At 39.2% G+C, this 25584-nt stretch overlaps 1 protein-coding gene across 1 annotated transcript in view; it reads right to left on the bottom strand.

The window, feature by feature from the left end:
• The window catches only part of CHD5 (chromodomain helicase DNA binding protein 5), a 584561-nt gene that overhangs the window by 79815 nt on the left and 479162 nt on the right, over positions 1-25584 (bottom strand). The window contains exons 31-33 of the mRNA XM_053690398.1: positions 23585-23729; positions 19996-20155; positions 5738-5817 (exon numbers count right to left, since the gene is read on the bottom strand). Coding sequence (XP_053546373.1) covers positions 5738-5817; positions 19996-20155; positions 23585-23729 — 385 coding nt within the window. The remainder of the gene's footprint in view (positions 1-5737; positions 5818-19995; positions 20156-23584; positions 23730-25584) is intronic.

The raw sequence follows: 25584 nt of genomic DNA, 5'->3' as shown, positions 1-25584 counted from the left end.
TGGTTCCCTTATGTGGCTTGCAATTGCTTAGTGTGCTGGACTAACTTCTTGGTTTTTAGTTAGGAGGGTATATTTCCCGGTATAATTTATGATCCCATAATTATACCATAAAATAAAGAGGAATATTATTAGTTAACTTAAATACTAGAATTATTCCAAATCTGCGCTATCAAGGTTCTATACTCTCCCCATGTTACGGTAATTTTGATTTATTTTGAAATTTGGTCCGTTAATGTGATTTTATTCTATTTTTTAACATTCATTTTAATAAAAGTTAAGTTTTAGTATTTTTCTGCTCATAGTATTTAAGTTAAAAAATGTAGATGTTGTCATGAGATGCAGGACATATGCAGGACACAGCAATGATGGTACAACTCTATTTTATTACAGAGCATAGCCATACACATCCAGACAGGTTGATTGTACTAAACTAACTGCGACACAGACACCGGACCTAAGCCCCGCCCACATGCTAGTGACATCACATCCTGCTATCATCACATCTTCCCCTTTTTCAAAGACAAAGCATACATTCGCATATATTAAATAACAAGGTACACCAACAGGGTATACAACAACATTTTGTTTTAGAACATTATAAAAACTAGATAGATTAGAAAAACATGAACAAATAAATTACATCCTGACTTGACATCGGGGTAGACTACCCTAGTCCACAGTGACCATGGGATTATTCTGCCCATACTCTCCGGTCACTGTTCTAGCTAAAGTCAGTCCTGTATCGGGCCGGAAGCCTCACCACTCTTCCGCTTGATGTAACTTTGCATGAACTGTCCTCTGATACAGAAGATGGTGAACAAGAGTCTGCTGGAGGCAAAGATATATCCCCGCTATGATCTTGCTGAGGGGAAGGCACCTCTCTTAGAACAGGGGATCCCACCGGCGGTGGTACTGAGGTATCCAGTTCCAGACTCTCAGGTACAGGCTGAAGATGTCTTCGGTTACGGCGTGTAACCGTCCCTCCCTCTGTAAGGACTGTATAAGACCTTGGTTCTGGAGAGCGGCCCACTACCGTAGCAGGCGTCTTCCATTTCTTCTCATCATCCAGTTTAATTCTGACACTTTGGCCCGCTTTCAGTTCCTGTAAAGGCCTGACAGAATGTCTCCTGTCGTAGAAGAAACGATAACCCTTTTTGGCCTCTTCATCCCTCCTAAGGACTTCGTCCCGAGGAACATGGCCAGGCGGCTTGAAGACACCCCACTGAGGGTAAAGTGGTGCGAATCTGCGTCCTAGCATCAGCTGTGCCGGGCTAAACCCGGTGGCTTGAATGGGCGTCGCCCTGTATGACAAGAGGGCTAGGTACGGTTCAGATTGCTTTAGAAGAATTTTGTTGTTTGAAACTGCCCTTTCAGCCATTCCGTTGGCCTGCGGATAATGTGGACTTGACGTGGAATGTACAAAATCATATTCCCTGCTGAAAGCACTGAACTCTGTAGAAGCGAACTGCATGCCATTATCACTCACCAGCTCCATTGGAATGCCCAGCGGGCGAACAAGCTCTTCAGGCGAATGATAACGGCCTGACTTGTGATATCATTCAGGGGTGCTATTTCCAAATACCTGGAATAGTAGTCGATAACAACAAGAACTTTTTCCCGTGCAGTTCGCACAAATCAGCAGCTATTTTCTGCCACGGCCCCGCAGGCAGCGGAGTAGACATTAAGGGCTCCCTTCTCTGAGTAGGCCGGCGTTCCCGGCAAAAGGCACATTTAGACACGTGATTTGCAATGTCGGAGCTGATCCCAGGCCACCACACAGCTGTAGCTGCCTCTTTCTCTGCACTTTGTAATGCCCTAAGTGGCCATCGTGAATCCTGTTTAACATCTCCTTCCTCATGCTGACAGGAATTACAATACGGTCTTGGAACAGCACCAACCCCTCCAGCTCCGTGAGCTGCGACCTCTCTGGCTGGTAAACATTTAAAGACATCCAGGCTGCCGGCTCTCGGGGCCAGCCATCTCTCTATGTACCCTTATAACTTCTTGCAGATCTGTGTCCAAATATGTCTCTTTCTTATCTCTTCCAGTTTCCTAGAAGAAATGGACTTAGAGGCCAGAACTGAATCAACATACACTTTTACATCCGACTCTGTGAGGATTCTTCAGCAGCAGCCAGCGGGAGCCTGGGACAGGTGTATCTGCCACAACCAGCTGCTTCCCCGGCACATGCACTGCCTGAACATTGAACCTGAGTAGTCTCATTAAAAGTCTCTGGCATCTCAAGGGTGTTTTGTCGATGTCATAAGAATTGATAAGAGGGACTAGCGGTTTGTGGTCAGTTTTCCAGACTAAATTTCTCCAAACCCACTAGATAACGCTGAAAGCGCTCACAGGGCCCAAACTGCAGCCAGGCACTCTTTCTCAATTTGAGCGTATTTCGACTCGGCAGCCTTCAGTGTGCGGGAACAGTAGGCGATGGGCTGTAGTGTGAGATGAGTGTTGTCACTTCAGCTGCAGGAGTGCAGCCCCAACCCATAACTGCTTGCATCAGCACTAACCACAGTCTTTTTTGAAGGGTCGTAGAACCCCAGCACTGGGGCAGACCCCAGCAGGGGACTTAGCATGCAGGAACGGCTTTTTCTTGTGAGGGTCCCCAGACCCAGGCAACATCTTCTTAAGGCAACTCCGTGATAGGGTGCAAAACTGTAGATAAATCTGGAAGAAACTTGCCCACGTAATTTACAAGGCCCAATATCTGTCTCAGCTCATGTACATCAGAAGGGCTTTTCATCTGTTCGATAGCCCGAATTTTCTCGGGGTCCGGCTTGATGCCATCCCCGTTGATTGATATGCCCAAAGTAGCATAATTCAGTTTTCCTAAAATGACATTTTTCTTTATTCAGCTTCAGCCCAGACTCTTTGATAGCCTGCAGCACACAACTCAAACGCTGATCATGCTCCTCCACTGTAGACCCATACACTAGAATGTCGGTCCATGACGACTGCTGTGCCCGACGTGGGCCACTCAGGAGAGAACTCATTCCCTCTGAAAGATCTCAGGAGCGAGGATATCCCAAGAGGGGACGTCTGCAGAAACAGAACCGACCTACCGGAGTGATAAAGGTAGTCAGTTTACGGCACTTTGGATCCAGGGGGATCTGCCAAAAGCCGCTAGAAAGCGTCTAATGTGAAAAGAACTTCGGCCCCAGCCAACTTCGGGGCTATATCTTCCAGTGTCGGGCAGCAGCAAATCTCTCCCTCTTCACTGCCTCATTCAACCCTTTTCAGGTCCACACAGATGCGCACCTTTCCGTTTTTCTTTGCAACTGGAACAATGGGGGCACACCAATCAGTTGCTTCAACAACCTCTTCAATAAACCCCCATAAGACTTCATGCGCATGAGCTCTTTCTCCACTTGAGGCATGAGCGGGAACGGAATTTCTACGAGGATGTAGAAATACTGTACGGGGACTGCGTCACTTTTAAGTGCTATACGACAGGTTTGCAGCTCAGTAGGCCCAACTCGCCAAACATATCTTCAGAGATCTCATTCACTCTGGCACACGAGGGCCCAAGTCACAGGCTGCTTTTCTTGCTCAATAAACTGTTAACACACTGACCTCGGATCACATGCACCCACATGGTGAACTTCCTTTGTTTGTACTCACAAGCTGGCAAGAAATTCCCCACACAATCAATGCGGCCACCAGGGCTTGAACATTGTAGTAACCTTCGCCAGCTGGGGCTGTCGAGGGCAGTTTCATAAATTCAGCAAAAGACCATTACAGTGATATCAGCTCCTGTGTCAATCTTAAAATCAACATTGGCTCCCATTACAGTAAAGGTAACTTTCCAATCTTCCTCTGAGCTTGTCCGTTCCACAACAGACCCCACAAAAGGACACTTCCTGACCCTCCTGGTCACTGTCCACCTGCATCTCCTTAATGTATTCAGTTTTACACACCACTTCAAAATGGCCTATTCTGTTACATTTTCTGCATCTTTTATCTCTGGCCGGCATATAGCACTCTGATCATGAGCCCGGTAGCACCGTGTGCATCGGCCATGTTGCGCCCATCCACTTCTAGGCCTTTCCAGTACTTTAGATCTACCGCTCACACTGTGCCTTTCACTAGTAATTTTCCTAGACTGTTGCACTTCATCCACAATACTCTCAGACCTCAGATCAGCACTTTGGCTTTTTCACCAGTTCACTCTGGCGGGCCATCCTAATAGCCCCGTCTAATGTTAAATCAGGCTCTAACTGCAGCTTCAGGGAGGACTTCAGCATCTGCAATTCCAATAACTATTCTGTCTCTGATTTGCTCTTCTTTAGCAACACCAAACTCACAGAATTCAGCTAATTCATACAGGCTGCGCACAAATGACTCCACAGATTCTCCCACACGCTGATTACGTTTGTGAAAACAAGCTCTCTCATGAATCACATTTCTTTTGGGGCACAAAGTGGGCACTGAGTTTATCCATAACTATATCAAAGTTAACTTCGTCCCCCTTCTTGGAAAGTAAAAGCATTGAACACTGGCTCTACATCTTTCCCCATAGAATATAAAAGAGAATTAACTTGTACTTCACCACTCTCCTTGTTCAGTTTGGATGCAATCCTGAAAGCGCTGAAAACCGCTGACGCCATGTGGGCCAAGCTGCAGGCTGAGAAAAGTCAAAAGGCTCAGGTGGGGTAACTTTGACATCGTCATCATCAGAAACAGAAGGCGTAGTATCCAGAACTTCTGACACCATGTCATGAGATGCAGGACATAGCGGACACAGCAATGATGGTACAACTCTATTTTATTACAGAGCATAGCCATACACATCCAGACAGGTTATTGTACTAAACTAACTGCGACACAGACACCGGGACCTAAGCCGCCCCCCACATGCTAGTGACCATCACAATCCTGCTATCATCACAGATGTTATGAATGCAATAAAGTTTAAACCGTTTCAGTTTCTGGACTGACAATTGTGGTTTTAAGTAATAATACACTGCACTTAAAGGGACAGTCAACACCAGAATTTTTGTTGTTTTAAAAGATAAATATCCCTTTATTGCCCATTCCCCAGTTTTGCATAACCAAACACAGTTAGACGTATACATGTTTTACCTCTGTAATTACCTTGGTATCTAAGCCTCTGCAGACTGCCCCCCTTATTTCAGGATCTTTTGACAGATGGTAAATTAATGTGCATGAGCTCAGGTTATCTATATGAAAAACATGAACTAATGCCCTCTAGTGGGTGAAAAACTGTCAAAATGCATTTAGATTAGAGGCGGGCCTTCAAGGTATAAGAAATTAGCTTATGAGCCTCCTAGGTTTTGCATTCAACTAAGAATGCTAAGAGAACAAAGCAAAATTGGTTATAAAAAGTAAATTGGAAAGTTGTTTAAAATGACATGCCCTATCTGATTCATGAAAGTTTTTTTTGGACTTGACTGTCCCTTTATATCCACAATAAATTAACTAATAACAACTGAATATATAATATAATCGGTTTTACTGCTTTTTGGTTAGACCAATGGCACCACTATATTTACTGACGTCTTCCTAATATTGGTCCAACCATAACGCAGTAAAACCGGTAAAAGTAGTAGGGTAAAGCTTAAATAGGTAAATACTGATTCTGTTGAATATCTGTGTAATATTGAAAGCAGATAAAATTGAAAATATGAATATTTGGTTGCTTAAAAAACACAACTTGCTTCTTGTGAAGACACCTTTGCACATTGAAGAACAAGTATTGAGGTTTCACCTGTGTCTCCAAAGGAGATGTGGTCTTATTCTCAGCTAGCTCATTTTCCTCTGGCAAGGCTGACTGCATGTCACTCTTCTCTGAAAAAAGAAAAAAAAAGAAAAAAGAAAGTTTAACCCTTTAAGTGCTAAAACATTTCACACTACATGCACTGAGCTGTTTTGGAGTTTTTAGATTCTGCTCATATTTAATTAAGCCCTACTGTAGGCTATTTTTTCAGTCCAAAACCAACACATAGGGCCATATGTACGTAGCGAATGCGGACAAGTTTCTCAACTTGAGAACTTGCCCGCCCGGCTCCATATCGAGCGGCAGTGGACACTGTACGTCCGATGCCCAGATGTACCATTACAGACTCACTTGAAGGGCCTGTTAATCACACCAAACATGTTTCTATCCACCAATTTAGAGGTGGCAGAGATGCTATGAAGCAGCAATTGGTTGAACGCAGCGTTACTTCTTACTTTGCGGAAAGCACAAGCCGACACCACAAGGGCTCCATGGCTGCTTAATACATGGAGCGCATATTACATATTGTTTTTTTTAACAAACCCAGTAGATTCAAACTATACAATTATTTTGTGTCTATATCATGACGTGAGAAATCTACAATAAATAATGTATATAAAGGTTGTAAACAATAGTGTTTTTTTCCCTCTAAATTTTATAGTCAAAAGATTGGTTTATCCTTATATAAATAAAGGCATTTGGGTATATTTATATCAAATATATGCATTTAATCAGGCCAGATGATCACTTTTACCACAATGATCACCTGGCTACTAAAGCCTTTATATAGACTTTATTTTAAAGAAGGGTCTCTGGGCTTTAAAACAACTGCCAGAAGAAAATGCTGAAATGTGTTAGGACATTTTATTACTACAATGGTGCTTGAATATAACAATATAGGGTTTAAAGAGACATTTAAAGGGACACTCAAGTCAAAATTAAACTTTCAATATTCAGATAGAGCATGCAATTTTAAAGAAGGTACCAATTTACTTCCATTAACAAAATATTGATTACAAAAATATATATTTACAAATGTATATATTTACAATTTTTGAGTCACCAGCTCCTACTGAGCATGTGCAAGAATTTACAAAATATACATATGTACATTTGTGATTGGCTAATGGCTGTCACATGATACAGGAGGAGTGGAGATAGACATAATTTTGAAACTTGTCAGAGAAAAATCTACTGCTCATTTTGAAGTTCAGACTAAGTGCTATTGCATTGTCTTTTTATCATGCATTTGTTGATTATGCAAATCTACTGTTTTTACTGGTCCTTTAGAAATCAGCTCCAGCAAAGCAATGCAATACTGGGGGCTAGCTGAAAATGTCTGTTGAGCCAAAGACAGGATGCATATATGTATAGCCATCAATCAGCAGCTAGGTCACAGTAGTAAATTTGATAATGGGGGTAATTTGAAAAGTCTTTTAAAATTGCATGCTCTATCTGAATAACTTTCCTGTCCCTTTAACTATGCATTAGGAAAGTACATTGCAATTTTTTTACTTTTTTAGTTGTGCACATGTTCTGAATAAGGTTGAAAAATATTGGGCCAGCAGAAACTTGTACCTAGTTTTCTTCCATGTCTCAGTCTAAGCCTTCTTATAGGATCCCTCATAGAAACAAATCCCATATCAAATGTGATCCTACCCACCTTAGCACTACAATGGTCTCTTTGTACAAATAAGTTTTGAATTAAGAGTGATATATGAACTGTGAATCCCGAATTTGAAAGGAAGAGCGGAATCCAGTGAAATCTCCAATGTGTTTATTTTAAGACCAAACGTGAGTGTTACACGCAAGATGCGAAAACAAAGTAAAATAAGCTATGTAAATGACCCACAGGAGGGCAGTCTTACGCATTTTGGCTCTCAAGTGGCCTTACTCATAGACTGTCTTGCTCAAAAATGTTCCACTTATTTAAATGCTATTATTTGATTGGCTCCTGAGGTTCTATTATAAGCCAATCAGGAACATTGTAGACCATTTCATTAAGGTACAACAATATCTAATTACTTAGTCAAAATACATTCTACCAATGTATACCAGTGTTGTAATAATGATAATAATGTTTATAATATTGTAGTATCTTTCTCTAACATGTAATACCCATATAAACATCATCCGTGGACATGGCATTAGATGTCAGTATTTCACAATTAATTTGGCTATTTAACAGTATCAGCTCTCTATAATTGTACTAAAAAAAATACTAATAATCCACATGTTTTTAGTTACCTTAAGACTTATGCATAATTCTTTCTACAGACAAAACAAGAACATGCCATTGTTTTTGTAGTTCCCAATGGTGTATTTAACACAATATTAAGAATTGCTAATTGTACAAGTATAACACTTTATATTTGAACTCCAATCTTTTAGTATCACAAATCATGAGGTGTCCAATCTTCACCAAAAGGTGTATAGGTGTATATATATAAATATATATATATATATATATATATATATATATATATACACACACACACACACGTATAACCAGCCAACATCATATCATTGGATAGTTAGCGAATAGACATAAATTTATTAGTACACAATTAATAACCAGAAATTAATGATGTCCGTGACTAGATTTAATCCCTGAGGGTATCTAGTCTTCAACGTAAAAATCCAAATGCTTCCTTCTTATAAAGGTCACTATGCCTATCTCCCCCTCTGCGTTTCATCATCCAAGTAAAAAACTCAGTATTCTTATTGTGACAGGCTATAAATTGTTTTGCTGCCCCTGTATAATATAATTTAAAGGGCCATTATACACCCCAAAAATATGGGCTATTTAAATGAAACATACAAAGAAAATAAAGTTTGTCATTGACATGTATTATAGGTCCTAAAAATTATGATAAAGTTTGAAGTGATGTGACTACATAAGAATACGTCCGTAATACGACTAGGCTACAGAGCAAGCATTTGCCCCACACTCCCTAGCTAGTACAAGCCCTGCATGGACAGCTGTGAGTGCTATGCGTAATTCATAGGGATAATAAAAGGCTTGCGCTTGCAACCCGGGCACTAAGAAATAAAAGTATATATTTAATATGTGTGGGTCGAATGACGAGCGGCCGGGCACAGTGCGGTATAGGGCTATATTATGTGTGCTATACAGATCCCAGCATAATGCTCACAGCAGTCCCTGCAGGGCTTGTACATTCCTAGGTGTGCTGACCTAGGGATGGATCCTACCCCGGATGTGCTGACCTGACCTTCCCTGGCTGTGCTGACATCTGTTTAAACTGTATAACCCTTATGCTGTAGCGAGCGGGTAGAGTTTTCAGAGAAATACAGACTCTCTAGCAGATCGGAACTCTTGTATATGCGGGAGACTAGATATATATTTCTCCCTATAGCGCAACACCACTGATTATCTGACTGGGATGCACAGCCACAGAACCTTCTCATAGAGTCCGGCAGAAATCATCCATCCTGCCCCCCAAACCACAATCAATTTGATCGCTGGCGCTCTGCTATGATCTGTGTATAATGTCCCTTTAAATGCTCTCAGATGCACACTCCCACCTCTCTTGAGGTGCATCCTATATACTGACAATTGCAACTGGAGCAGCTAATCACATATATGATGTAGTCTGACCTACAGTTTGTACAGTGCCTATTAGTAAAAACCTTCTGTGTTACGGCAGATTGAAAGGTTTTACCTGTCATAGTAAATTTGCATGCCTTACTGTACTGTTCCCACTGTGGTAATTTCCTTTGCATGCTAACCAGCTACCTGAAGGTTTCACCTCTTTCAGGGCAGAGGGTGAAATCAAATTGCCAATCGTGACATTGAGTCTGGATACACATTTGCACCCATCTCTAACTAGATCTTTCAAATCATTATCTTCCAACAAGATTGGAGAGTTTTGTTTACTGTACATAGTTATAAATGTAGCTTTATGTTCCCTACTTTGTTTCCTTTATGCTGTGTTCAACAATGTTCTATTAAGACTCCTAACCTCATTATATGCTCTTTTATTATTATTTTAGTATAGCCCCTTTCCTGAAATTTCTGATATAGAGCTCTACTTTCACGTTAAAAGGTCTCATCCTCTGAAAAATTGTGTAGGCTGGGGCAAATTTAGCCCCCGCTGCTGTCCCACGTTTCTGCAAGTAGAATCATCCCCCAGACGTAGTTGTGTGTCAGTAAGAACTCTAAGGTCCTCAAAATATACTCTTTTAGAGTCACTGAATATTCACCAAAATGATCAATCATGTAGCCTATTGCTGCTATCCCTTTGTCACGAGGGATAGCCGAATATAGGCCAACCAAATCTACCATCAGCCAACCTATATTACGCTGCCAAAAAAAAATCTTCAATGTTGACAATAGATGTTTTGTGTCTCGTAGATATGAGAGAAGCCTATAAACAAGTGGCTGCAAAAGCAAATTCAACCCAGTTGGATAGATTTTCAAAAGGGAACCAATGCCTGAGGCTATCGGTCAACCTTTAACTTGTGAAATGGATTTGTGAACCTTGGGTAGGTGATGGAATATTGGGACTACTGGTTCCTTAAACTGGTAGTGAGAAAGATGAGGCGCAGGAGAATTGACCCTGCTAGACTAATGTATTCCCCTCTAAGAAAACAGTGGTTGATATGTAGTGAATGTAGTCCAGCGCTAGATTAGCACCGGTAGAGTATTTAGTTAAATTCTATAATTTGAATATATTGTATTTTGTGATTGGATAAATGTTTAATGTATGTACTGCAATGTTGTTATTATATATTTATTGTAGGTAATCCTAATAAATAAAAAAGATATAAACAGGTATATACAACTGATATATCAGTTGTATATACCTGTTTATATCTTTTTATTAACTGAATGTTGATAAATACTTAGGATACCTACAATAAATATATAATAACAACATTGCAGTACATACATTAAACATTTATCCAATCACAAAATACAATATATTCAAATTATAGAATTTAACTAAATACTCTACCCGTGCTAATCTAGTGCTGGACTACATTCACTACATATCAACCTGGTTCCTTGACAAACAAGTAATTCATGGTTGAATAATCCAAAAAATCCATACCGTCACCTAGCAAATCATAGAGTAAAGCTCTATAGTGGGATGTGGGATCATTTGCAAACTTTCTGTATACCTCTGTACCACACAGTTGTCTATTGGCCTCTAATATGTTATATGATCTGTCCATGACCACTATAGAGCCTCCCTTGTCTGCATGCTTTATGACCAGATCTTCTCTACTCTGTAGTGTTTTTAATGCTTCTCTCTGGACTTCGGTCAAATTTCCCCTGTGATATGTCTTACTAGTATATAGTGCCAACAGATCTTCCTCAACTCTTTTGTGAAATTTTTTATAATACTGCACCTCTCTCTTGTGTGGGATAGAACACTGATTTAGTCTTAAATCCAGTATGTGAAAGTATACATTTATCTGACTGATTACTTTCCTTTTCCAGGGAGTATGAATTCAAAAAGTCGTTAGCTTTATCTAAATTAAAGTAGTCATGTTGAGGAGTGGTACTGACACCTGCCATGGAACTCTCTGATTAAAATAATTTTTTTAGAGTTAGGTTCCTGAAGAACCTGTTAAGATCCATTATTGTTTAAAATAAGTCAAATTTAGCAGTCAGCACAAGTTTAGGCCTAGGCTGAGTACTGATAACTCAGCCTCTGTTAAATTAGTATCTGATAGATTTATCACATTTGAAGCCTTTACCTGTTGCTCTGTTTGCCTCGTCTAAGAATATATTGCTTACTCTGCGGTAGTTGTTTCTCTGTTATTTTTGCTTGTTCTTCTATATTCCTTTTTTCTCCATCTCCTCCCCTTTGTTGTCCCAGGGCAAGCTGAAAATCCTGCTTACCCTGGGGCAAGGAATCTCCTCCTGCTTTAACTTCGGCATGTTTGTATTTATTTCCTTTATGAGGTTTTATAGTAGGCCTGACCCTTGGTTTACTCAGGCTATCACCTATTTCCTCTGAATCTGCCCTTAGTATACCAGCAGAACCTAGTGTGGGAGTAGGGAAAACATTCAGAGTGACAGCATCTAGAGCTATACCATGTGCTTCACCTTCCTCATCTGAGGATGGCCCACTAGGCATAAATGAAACAAAGTCTTGTAAATCATCATCCTCATTAGACTCAAATTCTGTGTCAGAGAAAGTCACGTTTTTGCAACTGTTGTCACCTATTGCTTTGATGGCGCTGTCTAATAGATTGTTTTGGGTTCCAATTGTAAACTCTTTTGTTAGTATAGTCATCAGAGTCACTGGTAAATGTCTTGTATTTGATCTTGTCCAATTCTTTTTTGGCTGAATCTACTGTATGTTATAATAATTCATCCAGTTTGGTATAATAAGGATGCTCCAAAACAGTATAGAGATCTTTCTGTATTTGCTCTATATGTGCTCTAGTCTCAATCAATTTCTCCTCCTTGTGCCTGACTATTAATGCCATCAGGCGCAGAGAACACTCGGTCAAAACATCATTCCATTCAGTCATACATTTTTCATCTGTGGCTAGAAAATTTAGAAACTGTCTTAGTCGTAGACCACTGGGGACCATATGTAAAGAGATATATTTGTCTAATAACCTCTTGTCCCACCAAAGCTTGTATTCCTTAACTAATGATCTTTCCAATGACAGGAATACGTCTGATATATCTATCATCGATAGTTTGTTATCAAATGTGTCTTCCAAAGTTAGTCTATTTCCTTCTAAATTGGCCACCTGTCATACTCTGCAAGGGAGCAGGTTCAGGAGTAAGGAGCTGTTGTGCAGAGGTGTCAGGTTTAGGGGTTAATGTTGTGGTTTGTCTGCGTGAGTCTTTCCTTTTAGGCATAATTAAACAGGTACAAGGTTTTAGGAAATAAAGGAGATGGTTTTATTTATAGGATAAAGCAATGCAGGATATGGATAAGACAAAGTCTATATGTTATTGTATTAGGCAGGAATACAGTTCTTCATAATAACAGGCAGGATACTTGCATATGCTGTAGACTGGAACAGTGAAATTACACGCAGGAAAGCAGAGCTTTGTAATAACAAGCAGGATACTTGCATATGCTGTAGAACTGGATCTGTGTAGAATCAGGCAGGAAAGCAGAGCTTGTATAACAGACAGGATACTTGCATATGCTGAAGGCTGGAATGTGTAATAACACGCAGGAATGCAGACCTTGTAATAACAAGCAGGAAACTTGCATATGCTGTAGACTGGACACAGTTGTAACAAACTGGAAACTTGCATAAACTGGAAACTGGTACTTTAAGGAAACTTGCATAAACTGCAAACTGGTACTTTGTAGAAACAAACAGGAAACTTGCATAGACTGCAATTTGGAACTTTGTAGAAACAAACAGGATACTTGCATAGGCTGCAATTTGGAACTTTGTAGTATCAGGAAACAAGTAAGCAAAAGTACCTGAGTCAGTCCTTAGGAAAGAAAGTTTTAGGCAAGATCAATTGCCAGGAAATCAGTCCAAAAATGAAACACAGTGCCAAATGATTATCCAGAAGAGTAGTCAGTATTTGAAGCAGAAATCAGGAAATCCAACAAATCTGTATTTTCACACAGGAGACAGGAGCAGAGAGTCTTTCAGAGAATAACTCTTAATGTCAAGGCCCACAATTGCAAACAAACCTCCCAGATAAAGCAGGCTGCTGATTACATGATTTGTTTCAGCTGGCAAGCAGGTGGAGCCAGAGAGCCAAAGTTGCAGCAAACAGAAAAACACAATATTCTTTTCTTGTGATCAAGCCATTTGGTGGCATAGTGGTAAAACAACAGGCTGGGAAATAACAGCTACAGAGATAGAGACAGGTCCCAGGTTCAATTCCAGACTGAACCGTGACACCATCTTGTGTAAGGAGTAATAATTCTGAGCCATCTTGGATTATAATACACTTCACAATACTTGGTAACACAAATGAATATATATAAAAATACAGTATATATAGTGTGAATCACCCTGACAATTCTATGCACACAATAAAATCACTGTTCAGTTTTAATACAGCAATTGTTGTCTTTAAATGAAATATTAAAACTGTAGACTGACCATGAGAGATTACTTTTTAGAATAATGTTAACTTTTATTATATTTTAGAAGACCAACTTCTCTTTTAAATTTTACCTCTAAATAAAAAATAATATATTATTATCTTTAAATGAACGTCCAAGTCTGCGTTTACATTATTGGCGATAATCTGCAGTTATATTAAAGCTTGTAGCTTAGTGGTTTCCCAATTTACAGCATGAGAACTGTGAAAGGGACCTGAAATTCATAACATCTGTCCTACGGGAACACAATATCCCATATAGATGGGGTTTTCCAACATGCATAACAGCCACCAAGGACAACACTTCTACAACCTTTCAGGGTTTTTTAGATCTTCCTTCAACAGAACACTGAACCTGGACATCAAACTTCCTTCATCTCTTGCCCACCTAGTGGATGACAACATACCAGCAACTCACCCTCCCTTGGAAACCACAATGTGATCCCACTGATTACTGCTTTGTCTCAACATCAATGACAGCTGGCCCTCTTAGAGACTTATTCTAGAAATTGGAATATACTCGTCAGCTTCTTCAGAACTGTTACCTCAGCTATTCAGGATAGATGAACATTTCCAGATTAGTTTGACTACACTATCCTCAACTTGTTGCCTGAATTGTATGTTTTATGTTTATATGTAATACACTTTTGACACTAACACTAATGCAATCCGCTAACGGTTACACATAGCATGCACGTTTACCTATGGAATCAACCCCACTGACTTGTATCATAACTAACACTACACACCTCAACCATATACACTAGGCATTCCCAAAGGAACATACCACTATTAAACACTCACATAGGGAACCCTCTAAACTATACAAAAATGATAAATTTACTCAAACTCAAATTTACCGCTTATTTGAATTTCAATCTTACACTAACAGTTGACCTGGGGATACTACCCCTTTCATGCACTACCTAACCTCCCCACGGACCCCTCCCTTTCATATTACCAGTTCCTGTCTCCTCTCCCCCCCCCTTTATTTTTTCTCTCACTCCCAAAAGATGGCTCCCCAGACTAGACGCCCTAAAACTTATGGTATAGAACTTATTACAGCTAACATCAAAGGACTTAACAATCCAGGGAAAAGATCCATAGTACTAAACGACCTACAGAGGTTAAGGGGTGACATCATTTTTCTCCAGGAAACACACTTTACAAGAGGTCGGGAACCTAAAGGTTATAATGAACACTATCCCAACACATACTTTGCTTCAGACTCTACTAAAAAAAAACGGGTTGGGATCCTCTTCCACTCTAAGATCTCCTCCCAAACCCTCCCTCATCAAAAAAGACCCAGAGGGAAGATACTTAATTATGTCAGGCCTACTCTATGGTCGACCAATCACCCTTGCTAATCTCTACTTTCCAAACAACTCGCACATTCTCTTCTTCAAAAAGGTGCTTCACAAACTACTAGAAATACAAAAGGGTATACTGTTTTTAGGAGCAGACTTTAACATCTGAGTTACCCCTCTCTTGAGACATCAGGCGGCTTCTCCAGCACTCCAGCCAAAACACTTAAAACTTTATCAACACAATTGAAAGACCTGGTGGTGCACGACATATGGCATGTACTGCACCCAACAACTAAAGACTATGGGTTAGATTTATTAAGTATCGGGCGGACATGATACATTGTAGCAAGTCATATCTGACCAACATCACTAAATGCCGACAGCATACGCTGTCAGCATTTAACATTGCACAAGCATTTCTGGTGAAATGCTTGTGCAATGCCGCCCCATGCACATTCGCGACCAATTGGCCACTAGCAAGGGTTGTCAATTATCCCGATCGTATCTGATCGGGATGATTGCTGTCCGCCATCACAGAGGTGGCAGACGAGTTAAGGAGCAGCGTTCTTAACACTGCTGCTTCTTAACTCAAGTTTCCGGTGAGCCAGAAACTATGGGGGTAGATAGCAGCATCCGCTGCTTAATAAATCTTCCCCTATTCCTTCTTCTCACATCCCCACAAAAAGTATTCCACTATATATTCACTGATATGGCAGGCCTCACAATTATTCCCACCTGTAGTATAAATCCCATTACTTGGTCTGATCATGCCCCAGTTTCATGCACCATCCATTGGCCAGACACTCCTATGTCCTTCTTTGTCTGCAGACTAGATGACTCTATGTTGAATAACCCAGTCATACAAATGGACATACATAATCTTTTGACAGAATATTTCCAACTAAATACAGCGGACTCTCTCCTGCTTCCCACTGTATGGGAGGCACACAAATGTGTCCTAAGAGAGAAATTAATTAAAGTCAAAGCTAAGTACACAAGGATGAGGAGAGAATGCCTGAAAACCCTCCTTAACCAGGTCTCAAACCAAGAAACACTACATAAATTAAATCCCACTAACCCTGCATGCACCATGGTTCTTGAGCAGGCAAAAAGTAATTTGTTACACCATCTTCAGAAAGAATATCAAAGGAAAGGATTGTTATTAAAACAAACATACTATGAGCAGGGCCAGGGTGACAAAGCTGGTAAACTCATAGCTTGCGCTATCACACGTAGGAGACTCAAATCATATGTATATGACACACAGGGACGCAGGCAAAAAGATGCAAAAAAAAATAGCAAACACCTTTAGGGAGTACTACAAAAAGCTGTATAACATACACTCTGAACACTCCTTACCACCAGATAGACAACCCATCGCACCCACCCCGTCATCCATACAAGACTACCTATCAGAATCCTTAGACAAACTATTCACACTTACTGAAATCCTTGAAGCAATCAAAGATCTACCATCAGGTAAATGTCCAGGCCCAGACCGGCTAGGCATTAAATATTACAAATCCTTCTCCCATATCCTAGCGGCTCCCTTCTGCAAACATTTAATCAACTATCTGACTCAGCTTCCCTACCACCCACAATGCTTGAAGCCCACATCACAGTAATCCCTAAACCTGGTAAATCTACAACACAACCTGCTAACTTTCGCCCCATCTCCCTACTCAACACCGACATAAAAGTTCTAGCAAAACTTCTTGCTAATAGATTGAACAGGTTTTTACCCAAACTAATATCAAATGATCAAGTTGGATTCATCCCATCTCGAGAGGCTAGGGACAATATGCTTAAAATAAGTCAGTTAATTACTCCCACCCATAACTAACCCATACCTTTAACACTACTTTCCACAGACACCGAGAAGGCATTTGATCGAGTCAACTGGTCATTTATGCGTTCTACTCTAACCAAAATGGATCCAAGTTCAAAAACATGGCCTTCTCCCTCTATTCTTCCCCCAATACCAAAATCCTTGTCAATGGCCTTCTATCGGACTCCTTCATGATCGCGAACGGTACCCCACAGGGGGGCCCACTGTCCCCTCTACTGTTCGCTCTGATCATAGAGGTTCTTGCTAGCAAAATTTTGTCTAACCCTCGTATAGAGGGAATCACAGTACAGAAAAAGGAATACAAACTTGCCATGTACGCAGACGATTTTCTGCTTAAATTAACTAATTCTCCCAATTTGTTACCGGCGGAGTTACAAGAGTTCAAAGCTTATGGAAAAGCTTCCAACTTCCACCTCAATCTGAATAAGTCAGAATTCCTTAATATCTCAGAGCCCCACTCTGTCATCTCTGAGACCTAAAAATTCTGCTCCATTAAAATAGTACACAGTAAATTACAATACTTAGGTATTACCACTAAGCCCTTGATTGAGGACCTAGTGGATGCTAATTATAAGAGACTCAGAGACGATGTAATCAGTGACCTATCCAGTTGGAAGAATAAGTCGATATCTTGGTTAGGGCGTATTAATGTAGTAAAGATGAATATTCTAACTAGAGTCCTGTATATACTACAAACTATACCCCTAACACCCCATACCTTCAACACATACAAAAAGCAATTGAGACTTATATCTGGCAGGGCATAAAACCCAGAATCAATAGGCAGACAATCTACAGGCCCCGTAATTCAGGGGGCCTAGGAGTTCCTAACAACTATGCGTACACACAAGCAATTCTCCTTCATCGCATAGTCGATTGGTGTCACAGTCCTGACCACAAGGCCTGGGCACAGCTGGACGCCAATATTCTAGGAAGAGGGAATGTCATGCCTTTGGCCTAGATTTCCTCAGGTCCACACCCTATTATTCCTGCCTCCTACACCTTAAATGAGAGAGGTCTTCCTAGAGTGGGACAGAATTGTTTCCACTAGAAGCCACGTCTCCACACCATACTCTCCGTTAACACCCCTTATGGAAAACCTAGACATAGAACTTCACTTTCCTTCCAAAACGGTAAAACCAACCTATCCTCGGAACTCTACCGCTATAACTTAAGGGAAACTAAAAACACAGATTGAGCTTGGTGAATGGGACCCTATACTTTTCGCATCCTGGAATAGCCTGGCACAACTCTCCCATTTCTTCTCCATGCACAAATACAAACACTACTTTGTCAGATCACTTACACCCTTTGAACAATTCTGTTCTTCTTCGCAAATGCCACGGCACCGAATCGCTCTCCTCTATAGCCTTGTCATGACAAACAACCAACAGCCACTCCCCAGCTTTGTGTATGGCTGGCATAGAGAGCTGGGACATGAGATAGACACCAAAAATTGGCACAAAATATTTGCGATAACAAAAAAAGCATCTGTTTCAGCTCGAATACAAGAATCACAATACAAATTCCTGAGTAGGTGGTACTTGACGCCTCAGAGGCTGAAGAAAATTTACCCGCAAGCTTGCAGCAGTTGTTGTAGAGACTGCGGGGAAGAGGGAACTATGCTACATATCTGGTGGCAATGCCTGAAATTTGGAGGGTACAGGGAGGAGATCTTTAAGGAAATGGGAAGGGTACTGAGCTTAATACTTCATCCCACACCTGGCCTCCTACTATACCACAATATACCTAAACTTAATGATAACGCTAAATGCTCCCAACTCATCATAATGCTTAGCAGTGCCAAAGAGATAATCCCCCGCTACTGGAAAAAGTCAACCACTCCATGTCTTTCAGAATTGAAGACACATGTCACCAACCTCTTGCACCTAGATAGATACCATTACCTTAAACTAGGTAAACCGAACATCCATGAAGGTATGTGACTAATGTGGGAAGGTACATCACTGTAAATCCCCCCTTAGACATGAACTAGCCCTCACCACTAGAAAATCAACCCAACTCACGCCTTTTCCTAACAGCCTAATCTACACTCACTAGTAATGAACAATACTTACATATGCTCATCACACTTGAAATCCCCCCCCCCCATTTAATTTCCTCCCCCCTCCTTTCTCTTCTTCTCCCCTCCTCCTCAACCCTACAATTGAAACTTCTCCTCGATATCTCCTGGTAACTATGGCCCGGCTGTCTTACATTATCTCTAGTTAACAACAGTTATTTATAGTTATATGTAACTTTACATTATTATGCAGATTACATAGTTTAAAAATATTAAAAAAACTCTGTAAGATATCCACACGTTTTACGTGGGTACTACCCTTCAAGACTGTCTCTAATATTACTCCTTAGCCTCCACCTGGCGAAGACAATTTTTAAATTTTTCTGGACATTTAAGAACTGCAAAAATGTTTACATATCCTTCACAAACCCTCTATTGGTACCATATTTGCATCTATTGTTTATGTATATCAAGTTTTACTGTACCGATATATATGTACCGCACCTTAATTATTTCAATCCTTCAATGCTTGCTTAAAAAAACATAAAACATAATAATTGGGCAAACATGCCAGTATACCCATCATACCTATATACCAATGTTTAATTTTACACATTTAAATTATGTTTTCCTTAGACACTGTATAAAGAAATTTGGCTTTTGGTATTTTTTCTAACTATTTTCCCTATTCTTTGTGCCTTTATGTCTAGTAGTGAAAAACATAAGATTTGGAAATGTTCGGCATAAGTAAAACAATACTTTGTACAGTGTAAACATGATGCTAATTCTTGTTTAGAGCGTCCCTTTGATTTCAATGAATGACGCAAATGGTAAACAGCGGTAGGTATTTAGGAAGCTCAAAATGAGAAATTGGGTCAATGTAGACTGTTAAATGTGAAAAATGAACCCTTTACGGCAGCCAATAACTCAGTATCTGCAACAATATAAATGTGACCCAAGTAATGATATCCTAAATTTAAACAATGACGCTATTTGTACCTGGAAGAGTAGCTGTCCCAGTTTGTGTTGGAGCCGGACTTGCTGGAACTGGTGTAGTGGGATCCGAGGAAACAATGTCAAAACATTTTTTATTTTCTACGCCCTCTGGGATCATATCTGGGGTACTGTATTTTCCATTTACTTGTTCAAACTCTTGAACCTTAAATTAATTAAAACATCAAAGAAAAGATGCTAAAACAGTTGCTTTTCTTGGTTCATCAATGTTGTTGATAGAAAAATTTGATTTTGTTTTTATAAAAAAAATATATAATTCAGACTATTAACATCAGTTTAATTAAATCAATATTTCGCCACAGTTTTTTGGTTAACATACTACAATCTCCATATTTTTTCCAATTGTTTCCCCCAGTAAAACATCTCAATAATAAATCTACTATAAATTGGAATTATACTTAAAACAAAAACATTATTTACATTTTTTTTTTAAGGTTACCTGAATGAGGGCCCAGTTCTCTAAAGCTCTGCACTTTTTCTAAATTGATTTCATTTGCAAGATTCTGGAGTGGCAAATTTGACCTCAAGAGAATTTAAAAGGCGTATCAAAAGTACAATGTGAAAAATCTTATCCCTTTCATGTGTTTAAAATTGGAACAAAGTTCTGATGTAAACACTAGCTGGAAAAAATCAATCACACCATTGTCGATGCGACCATGTGAGTTCAAGGGGTACTGCCAATGATGCTAGGCACGCCCCCTGTTCGATTTTCCATTCCCTAAAACAAGGAGGCTGCAGGACGCTTCATGCCTAACGGCGTGAAGCAGTTAATTAAAGTAGGAATTAAAAATGATATAATGCAAATTTAAATTACTCAGTAGGAAAAAAAATAATTTTAATCAACAATGTAGTATCAAAATATAAAGTCATAACAAAAAGTAAAAAATTCAAAGTGCACTTTATTTTTCTATTGTAAACTTAATCTTGCAGCCTTAATAAGTGGGCTGAACAGGGGCGTTCCTTTGGGGTGTCTAAAGTTGTCTAGCAGATCTCATTTTATTCTCTAAGCATTTTCCACCTACTGGTCTCATTGTTGTATCTCCCCAACTTTGTTTCTAAATACACAATGCATATATTACATCTATTGAAAAACTAGAGGCAAATACACTGTAAAGTCCACAGAAAACAGCACAATTAGATTTATATGTACTTAAAAAAATGTTTTATTAGTGATGAGTGTTCCCTATCACATTTGCTCTCTCCTGCACCATTCTCCATTCATTACTGGAACTTCCAGGTTCAGTCTCTTTATCAAAGAATTGAGTAAGGGCTGCCAATGCAAGGGTCACTGAGATAATTTCACTCCATGCAGGAAAACTTTACAGAATCAGGTCCCAAATGAGGAAGCATATTTTTAGTGTTATCTTATTATGAAGGTCATACAAGAAAACTACACTACACATGCAAATCATAATACAAACCCTGTACTGCTTTTGGTAAACTAGCCTGTTCGATATATATATTATTATAAAACCATCAACACATTTATAGAATATTAACAAACTCTGTTACTCCCATTCCAGCCAATCAGCATTCTAATACAAATTTCCTTTGTACAGCTCTTCACAAGGTTTCCAAATTCAAACACAATTAGAAACCTTGTGAGATAAGCTTTATATATATATATATATAAGCTTTATATATATATATATATATATATATATATATATATATATATATATATATATATATATATATATATTGATGGCACAGTAAAATTCTCAATACCTTGCAATTCTACAACAATTCCAATCCATCAGAAGTTTCTTAAATTATTTTGTACTCACATTCTAGCCTTGAGCTCTTCTAACCTCATTTTGGCATGTACTGAGGGGAATATCATGGCTGTTGTCAAGGTCTTCTTTAAATGTAAATTGTTTTAGGTCTGCTTAGTTAACATGCTATTAACCTCTTCACTACTGGGAATTTCAGAGAAGAACTTGCCCAAAATACCGGAGAATTTTTAGCATTTTTGCTATTACTCCATTTAAACAGAAATAGAGCCTTGCTTTTTTTAAACCTATCAAAACTATATATTTCTTTTTTTTAAGTAGACAATCCACGAGATTGATCTAGGCCCATTTTGGAATATTTCATGACACCATTTCACCGCCAGATGCGATCATATAAAAAAAAATTGTAAACTTTTTCACAAACTTTGGGTTTCTCCCTGAAATTATTAACATGCCGCTTGTGCAATCATGACACAAATGACTGTAAAAGCTTCTCTGGGATCCCCTTTGTTCAGAAATAGCAGACATCTATGGCTTTGTCTTTGGTTTATGGTATTAGAAGGCTGCAAATTGCAGATGCGCACTACACTTCTATTATTTCCAGAAGTGAAGGGGTTAATCAGTTACCTTGTAGGTTTAATTTACCTGTAGTGTAGAGATTACCCTCCCACCCAACATCTCCCCCCCCCTCGCCCTCTGGGCTGCCCAAATGCCTCCCGGTTTTCATACCACACCTCCTGTTGGTGTCAACAGATGATTGTTACAGCCTACAGCTCAGGAACAGCAGGTCTCTACTGTTACTTGACAGCCAAGACTGCTGGAGCTTCCTGAAGCTGCAGCGTTGATCTACGTTATGCGGTAAAATGGGCTTTGTACCGCATGACAAAGATCTACATCATATTGGCTTAAGGAGTTAAACAATATTTTTTGTTTAGAAAAAAAAAAGTTAAAAATATTGATGAAATCACACATTCAAGCTATGCAATTTGTACTCAAATTAAATATGATCATCAGAATATTGTTTCATGACATTCAGGCATGTAAATTCTGAAATTACTCAAAGTGATATGACTAATGACTTACATTATGAATTGATAATATTGGTTAACTGAAAAAAAACCTGCAGCATATTATTAGACAGCCATCATCAATGTTGAATTATATAGCTGCCATGTTTTATTTTCGCTTCCGTGGCGTATGTTTTGCTTCTGTGAAGGTCTGTAGGAATCCTTTAAAAATTCAGCTGAAAACCCTGTAATACCCCTGATTCAATTATTTTTGTTTTTGATGTTTTAAACTAGATTGTGCTCCTATATCATTTAGTAATTTGTCATGGACTATATTTCTGATTTAGCAAATGAATACCAAATATGGCCGTAGGCAGTCTGCACTGGATATATCAACACCCAAAGATCTGTACAAATCCAGATATCCGGTACACAAAATAGCCTAATGCATTTGCCTGCCGCCATATTTTAGCGAATTAATGCTGAATCAGAAATATCACCCATGCCTAGTAATTTGAGTGGTTTTACAAGTTCATACTAATCTTTTAATGGGTTAGAATGTATTGTAGCTTACCAACATTTACCTTCCTTTTGATAGCCAATATTTTTGAGTTGGAATTCTGAGGAATTAGATGTTTTAGCTCTGCGTTTCTGATTGTTTCTTGCTTTGTTTAGTTTTTCAGTAACATAAACCATTAACCACTTTACATAAAACCAGAACTGAATACACATACAGAATGATGCTTTATGGATACCAACCGTACATTAGTCATGTTTACTAATCATACAACAAAATAAACCCTAAATGCTAACTGTAAACGTTTACTCACCCACCTTCTTTCGAACGAGTGACATAACTCCAATTCTAGTGAGAACGTGCTGTCGAGAAAGACCTTCTCTTGGAACTCCATCAGCAAACGTTTCTGCTCCATCAGCTCCTGGTTCACAGAGGTGCCTCATAAATAAAGAAACATAGGCCCTATAGAATACAAAATATTAGACTAGAGTAAATATAACCTATGTGAAAGGCCACATCAATATCAATTATAAGTAATATATAGGTAATATCAGATTGTTCGCATAAACAGGAGCATATAATAAATATAATTGGGCTCAAGTCATGCCAAAAACAATAATCCTTCCGCTTCTTCTGAGTTGAAAGTGGAGAATATCAAGATTTTGCCATGTAAATGCCAGAACAACCCTTAATATTTTCTAGAGCAGGCACAGCCAACTGCTGGCCCATGGGACATAACCGGCCCTTTACACTAGTTTTCCGGCGCCAGAGAAAAAGTAGAACTGAAAATGTGTGCCATAGATTAAAAATCGTAACTATATATATATGTACTTTTGGACTTCTGGTTAGTGGGCAAACTCAAATGAGTCGTGAACGGTACCCTACAACATTACTTAAATCTTACCCTGCGGCACTAGAAATTTCTAGGAAATATTTTATTTGTGTTTTTAATATCCATAAATGAATATGCGGTCTTTAAAGAGATATAAAACCCAACATTTTTCTTTCATTAAGATAGGGGCATGCAATGTTAAACACTTTTCTAATAATTCCCTTGGTATGTTTTGTTGAAAAGCAGGGACGTAGGGGCCCATTTATCAAGCTCTGTACGGAGCTTGTGGGCCCGTGTTTCTGGCGAGTCTAAAGACCACTGCTCCATAACCCTGTCCGCCTGCTCTGAGCAGGCGGACAGACATCGCCGCAATTCAACCCGATCGAGTTGATTGACACCCCCCCTGCTGGCGGCCGATTGGCCACGAGTCTGCAGGGGGCGGCATTGCACCAGCAGCCCTTGTGAGCTGCTGGTGCAATGCTGAATAAGGAGAGCGTATTGCTCTCCGTATTCAGCGCGGTCTGGCCGACCTGATCCGCACTGTCGGATCAGGTCCGCCAGACCTTGATAAATAGAGGCCGTAGGCTTAAGATTGTACACATGGCTGGAGCACTATATGGCAGCAGTGTTACAAGAATGTTATTCACTTGCAATAGCACTAGATAAGCAGCACTACACCCTGCCGTGTAGTGCTCCAGTTACCTACTTAAATATTTCTTGGGAACTAAGCAAATTTGATAATAGAAGTAAAGTGAATTTTTTTTCAAAATTGTATGCTCTGTCTGAATCAGAAAAGAAAATTGTTGGGTTTCATACCCCTTTAAGGCTTTTAGAATATGGATCTCTGTTAGGACGTTGGCCCTCACTGTTCTAGATAATTAATTCTAGCATTTATACATCAGATCGAACTTTTAAATATTTAAAGGGCAAGATTTGAATAATACATTTTGCTTTAAAGGGACATTGAACCCAATTTTTTTCTTTTGCGATTCAGATAGAGCATGCAATTTTAAGCAACTTTCTAATTACTCCTATTATCAATTTTTCTTCGTTCTCTTGCTATCTTTATTTGAAAAAGAAGGCATCTAAACTTTTTTTGGGTTCAGAACTCTGGATAGCACTTTTTTATTGGTGGATGAATTTATCCACCAATCAGCAAGGACAAACCAGGTTGTTCACCAAAAGCTTACATTAAAACTTACATTCTTGCATTTCAAATAAAGATACTAAGAGAATGAAGAAAATTTGATAATAGGAGTAAATTAGAAAGTTGCTTAAAATGTCATGCTCTGTCTGAATCACGAAAGAAAAAATTTGGGTTCAGTGTCCCTTTAAGTTTATTTTTTTTAAGACAAACATACACTAAAGAAACATTGCAGGTAACTATGCAATACAATTTGTTGGGGTTTTTTTTGTTTGTTTTTTAATTTTTCAACAGCTTTATTGAAGATAAAGTAATACATTACAGTGATATTCAAATAATAA

The sequence above is a fragment of the Bombina bombina genome, chromosome 8 (assembly GCF_027579735.1).
Source record: "Bombina bombina isolate aBomBom1 chromosome 8, aBomBom1.pri, whole genome shotgun sequence".
Lineage (NCBI taxonomy): Eukaryota > Metazoa > Chordata > Amphibia > Anura > Bombinatoridae > Bombina > Bombina bombina.
This window is presented reverse-complemented; position numbering and strand designations above follow the sequence as displayed.